The sequence below is a fragment of the Salmo trutta genome, chromosome 38 (genome assembly GCF_901001165.1).
Source record: "Salmo trutta chromosome 38, fSalTru1.1, whole genome shotgun sequence".
NCBI classification, from domain to species: Eukaryota; Metazoa; Chordata; class Actinopteri; order Salmoniformes; family Salmonidae; genus Salmo; species Salmo trutta.
In genome coordinates this window covers 32,316,974-32,322,134 of record NC_042994.1, presented here as the reverse complement: position 1 = coordinate 32,322,134, position 5,161 = coordinate 32,316,974, and the positions used below count along the sequence as shown (strand labels likewise).

At 43.7% G+C, this 5,161-nt stretch overlaps 1 protein-coding gene across 1 annotated transcript in view; it reads right to left on the bottom strand.

Annotated features, from left to right (window-relative positions):
- The window catches only part of LOC115178170 (zinc finger protein 239-like), an 8,547-nt gene extending 5,145 nt beyond the window's left edge, over positions 1–3,402 (bottom strand). The window contains exon 1 of the mRNA XM_029739226.1: positions 2,869–3,402. Coding sequence (XP_029595086.1) covers positions 2,869–3,187 — 319 coding nt within the window. The 5' untranslated portion in view covers positions 3,188–3,402. The remainder of the gene's footprint in view (positions 1–2,868) is intronic.
- Positions 3,403–5,161: the final 1,759 nt, after the last annotated feature.

Below are 5,161 nucleotides of genomic sequence, written 5' to 3'. Positions count from 1 at the left end.
TACAGTCAATGTGCAGGGGGCACCGGCGTCGAGGTAATTATGTACACGTAAGTAGAGTTATTAAAGTGGCCATGCATAGATAATAACAGACAGTTGCAGCAGCGTATGGGGGAGGGGGGGGGGCAGTGTAAATAGTCTGGGGAGCCATTTGAATAGCTGTCTTATGGTTTGGGGGTAGAAGCTGGCTGTCCGGTACCGCTTGCCGTGCAGTACCACTATGACTAGGGTGGCTGTAGTCTATGACAATTTTTAGGGCCTTCCTCTTACACTGCCTGGTATTGAGGTCCTGGATGACAGGAAGTGTGGCCCCGGTGTTGTACTGGGCCGTACGCACTACCCTCTGTAGTGCCTTGCGGTCGGAGGCTGAGCAGTTGCCATACCAGGCAGTGATACAACCCATCAGGATGCTCTCGATGGTGCAGCTGTAATACCTTTTGAGGATCTGAGGACCCATGCCAAATCTTTTCAGTCTCCTGAGGGGGAATAGGTTTTGTCGTGCCCTCCTCACGACTGTCTTGGTGTGCTTGGACCATGTTAGTTTGTTGGTGATGTGGACACCAAAGAACTTGAAGCTCTCAACCTGCTCCACTACAGCCCCGTCGATGAGAATGGGGGCGTGCTCGGTCCTCCTTTTCCAGTAGTCCACAATAATCTCCTTTGTCTTGATCACGTTGAGAGAGAGGTCGTTGTCCTTGCACCACACGGTCAGGTTCACTGACCTCCTCCCTATATGCTGTCTCATCGTTGATCAGGCCTACCCCTGTTGTCATCAGCAAACTTAATGATGGTGCACTAATACTAGCACTACTACTACTGCTGCTGCTACTACCACTACTACTACTACTACTGCTACTACCACTACTACTGCTACTATCACTACTACTGCTAGTACTACTGCTACTACCACTACTACTACTAGTACTACTGCTACTACCACTACTACTGCTACCACTACTATTACAGACATATGATTAACAGACTACTACCACTACCGCCACCAAAAATAAACGTCCTCTCACTGTCAACTGCGTTCATTTTCAGCAAATATTTGTATGAACGTAACAAATCACGCACAGAAAGAGCAGTATGGCTGGTGGCATTGTCATGCTGGAGGGTCATGCCAGGATGAGCCTGCAGGAAGGGTACCACATGAGGGAGGAGGATGTCTTCCCTGTAATGCACAGCGTTGAGATTGCCTGCAATGACAACAAGCTCAGTCCGATGATGCTGTGACACACCGCCCCAGACCATGACGGACCCTCCACCTCCAAATCGATCCTGCTCCAGAGTACAGGCCTCGGGGTAACACTCATTCGTCGATAAAAGCGAATCCAACCATCACCCCTGGTGAGACAAAACCGCAACTCCTCAGTGAAGAGCACTTTTTGCCAGTCCTGTCTGGTCCAGCGACGGTGGGTTTGTGCCCATAGGCGACGTTGTTGCCAGTGATGTCTGGGGTGAGGACCTTCCTTACAAAAGGCCTACAAGCCCTCAGTCCAGCCTCTCTCAGCCTATTGCGGACATTCTGAGCACTGATGGAGGGATTGTGCATTCCTGGTGTAACTCGGGCAGTTGTTGTTGCCATCCTGTACCTGTCCCGCAGGTGTGATGTTCGGATGTACCGATCCTGTGCAGGTGTTGTTACACGTGGTCTGCCACTGCGAGGATGATCAGCTGTCCGTCCTGTCTCCTTGTAGCGCTGTCTTAGGCGTCTCACAGTACAGACATTGCAATTTATTGCCCAGGCCACATCTGCAGTCCTCATGCCTCCTTGCAGCATGCCTAAGGCACGTTCACGCAGATGAGCAGGGACACTGGGCATCTTTCTTTTGGTGTTTTTCAGAATCAGTAGAAAGGCCTCTTTAGTGTCCTACGTTTTCATAACTGTGACCTTAATTGCCTACCGTCTGTAAGCTGTTAGTGTCTTAACGACCGTTCCACAGGTGCATGTTCATTAATTGTTTATGGTTCATTGAACAAACATGGGAAATAGTGTTTAAACCCTTTACAATGAAGATCTGTGAAGTTATTTGGATTTTTACGGATTATCTTTGAAAGACAGGGTCCTGAAAAAGGGGCGTTTCTTTTTTTGCTGAGTTTACTACTACGAGAGACAGACATGATTAACAGACTATTACTGAGCAAAGCTCTATAATAATAGATAATGTCATGTTTACAGGCTGAGCAGAGCTCTATAATAATAGATAATGTCATGTTTATAGGCTGAGCAGAGCTCTATAATAATAGATAATGTCATGTTTATAGGCTGAACAGAGCTCTATAATAAGATAATGTCATGTTTATAGGCTGAACAGAGCTCTATTATAGATAGATAATGTCATGTTTACAGGCTGATCAGAGCTCTATAATAATAGATAATGTCATGTTTACAGGCTGATCAGAGCTCTATAATAATAGATCATGTCATGTTTACAGGCTGAGCAGAGCTCTATAATAATAGATCATGTCATGTTTACAGACTGAGCAGAGCTCTATAATAATAGATAATGTCATGTTTACAGGCTGATCAGAGCTCTATAATAATAGATAATGTCATGTTTACAGGCTGATCAGAGCTCTATAATAATAGATAATGTCATGTTTACAGGCTGAACAGAGCTCTATAATAGATCATTAGGACTACAGTATTTAAATCCATGTCATTAATTTTAATGCATTTGATCCATCGTTAACCTTTTGTTGGTGGCCCGCTCTTTAATTGTATACAAACCTTACATTGTAGCTTTAACAATTCCTACAGTAAATAACAACATATTCAAGTATAAAACGTCAATAGAACGCCCTTTGAAAACCACACATTAGTTCAACAAATGCTGAGTTCTGCCCGTTTGAGATAGTACTACTCACTGGCGTTAATCAGCCCTCCCGTCTCCTTCTCCTCTTTCGATGTGCCATTTATCTCTCCCTCGTTAATTCCTCCAAAAACAGCATCCTCCTCTTTCTCCTCTTCTTTTACTGTAACATCCTCCTCCTCTTTCACTCTGATCGTGTCTTCCTCTCCTTTCACTGTCACTTCTTTCACTGTAACAGCCTCACCCTCTACCTTTACTGTGACATCCTCTTCTTCCTTCTCCTCTTTCACAACAATGTTCAGCCACATGCCTTCTTTCTCCGTCCAGCAGACCTCCTCTCCTTTTGCAGGAGCAGAGTAGCTTAGTGAACTCATGGTCGGAGATGTTAGCTAGCTAACGTAACTAGTTCGCATGAGCGATTAGCCTAATTTAACCAGCCAGCTGACTAACAACGTAAATATGAAATTAAATGGGGCAACTAGATACGACAGAAGTGTATTCAAAGCAGAGTGGTTGATGCACCGAAAGTTTCTAAAGAGCTTAACTGTTTCGGGTATTTTGGCTAGCAAGATAACGAGGTGGATAACTAGCTGTTGTTATCGAGGAAGCGTCCCGTCCACTAGATTACGCGTCACACTGAAAGCATCGCCTGAAAGACACATCGCCAACTGCTGACTGGAGTGGGTAACGCAGTTGAGAAAAATATGTATTTTTATATTTGCATGTTGTATTTAAACGCAACATGCAAAAAAACAGTTCATATAAGGAAATCTGTCAATTGAAATAAATTCATTAGGCCCAAATCTATGGATTTCACATGACTGAGCAGGGGCTCATCCATGGGTGGACCTGGGATAGTGGATCTGGCATAGGCCCACCCACTTGCTCACTAACAGGGATGCAGGGATGTAAACAAATTTGTGCACAACAAATCAAATCAAATTGTATTTGTCAGAATACAACAGGTGTAGACCTTACAGTGAAATGCTGAATACAACAGGTGTAGTAGACCTCACAGTGAAATGCTGAATACAACAGGTGTAGTAGACCTCACAGTGAAATGCTGAATACAACAGGTGTAGTAGACCTCACAGTGAAATGCTGAATACAACAGGTGTAGTAGACCTCACAGTGAAATGCTGAATACAACAGGTGTAGTAGACCTCACAGTGAAATGCTGAATACAACAGGTGTAGTAGACCTTACAGTGAAATGCTGAATACAACAGGTGTAGACCTCACAGTGAAATGCTGAATACAACAGGTGTAGTAGACCTCACAGTGAAATGCTGAATACAACAGGTGTAGACCTTACAGTGAAATGCTGAATACAACAGGTGTAGACCTTACAGTGAAATGCTGAATACAACAGGTGTAGTAGACCTCACAGTGAAATGCTGAATACAACAGGTGTAGTAGACCTCACAGTGAAATGCTGAATACAAAAGGTGTAGACCTTACAGTGAAATGCTGAATACAACAGGTGTAGACCTTACAGTGAAATGCTGAATACAACAGGTGTAGTAGACCTCACAGTGAAATGCTGAATACAACAGGTGTAGTAGACCTTACAGTGAAATGCTGAATACAACAGGTGTAGTAGACCTCACAGTGAAATGCTGAATACAACAGGTGTAGTAGACCTTACAGTGAAATGCTGAATACAACAGGTGTAGTAGACCTTACAGTGAAATGCTGAATACAACAGGTGTAGTAGACCTTACAGTGAAATGCTGAATACAACAGGTGTAGTAGACCTTACAGTGAAATGCTGAATACAACAGGTGTAGTAGACCTTACAGTGAAATGCTGAATACAACAGGTGTAGTAGACCTTACAGTGAAATGCTGAATACAACAGGTGTAGACCTCACAGTGAAATGCTGAATACAACAGGTGTAGTAGACCTCACAGTGAAATGCTGAATACAACAGGTGTAGTAGACCTCACAGTGAAATGCTGAATACAACAGGTGTAGTAGACCTCACAGTGAAATGCTGAATACAACAGGTGTAGTAGACCTTACAGTGAAATGCTGAATACAACAGGTGTAGACCTCACAGTGAAATGCTGAATACAACAGGTGTAGTAGACCTTACAGTGAAATGCTGAATACAACAGGTGTAGACCTTACAGTGAAATGCTGAATACAACAGGTGTAGTAGACCTTACAGTGAAATGCTGAATACAACAGGTGTAGTAGACCTTACAGTGAAATGCTGAATACAACAGGTGTAGTAGACCTTACAGTGAAATGCTGAATACAACAGGTGTAGACCTCACAGTGAAATGCTGAATACAACAGGTGTAGACCTCACAGTGAAATGCTGAATACAACAGGTGTAGACCT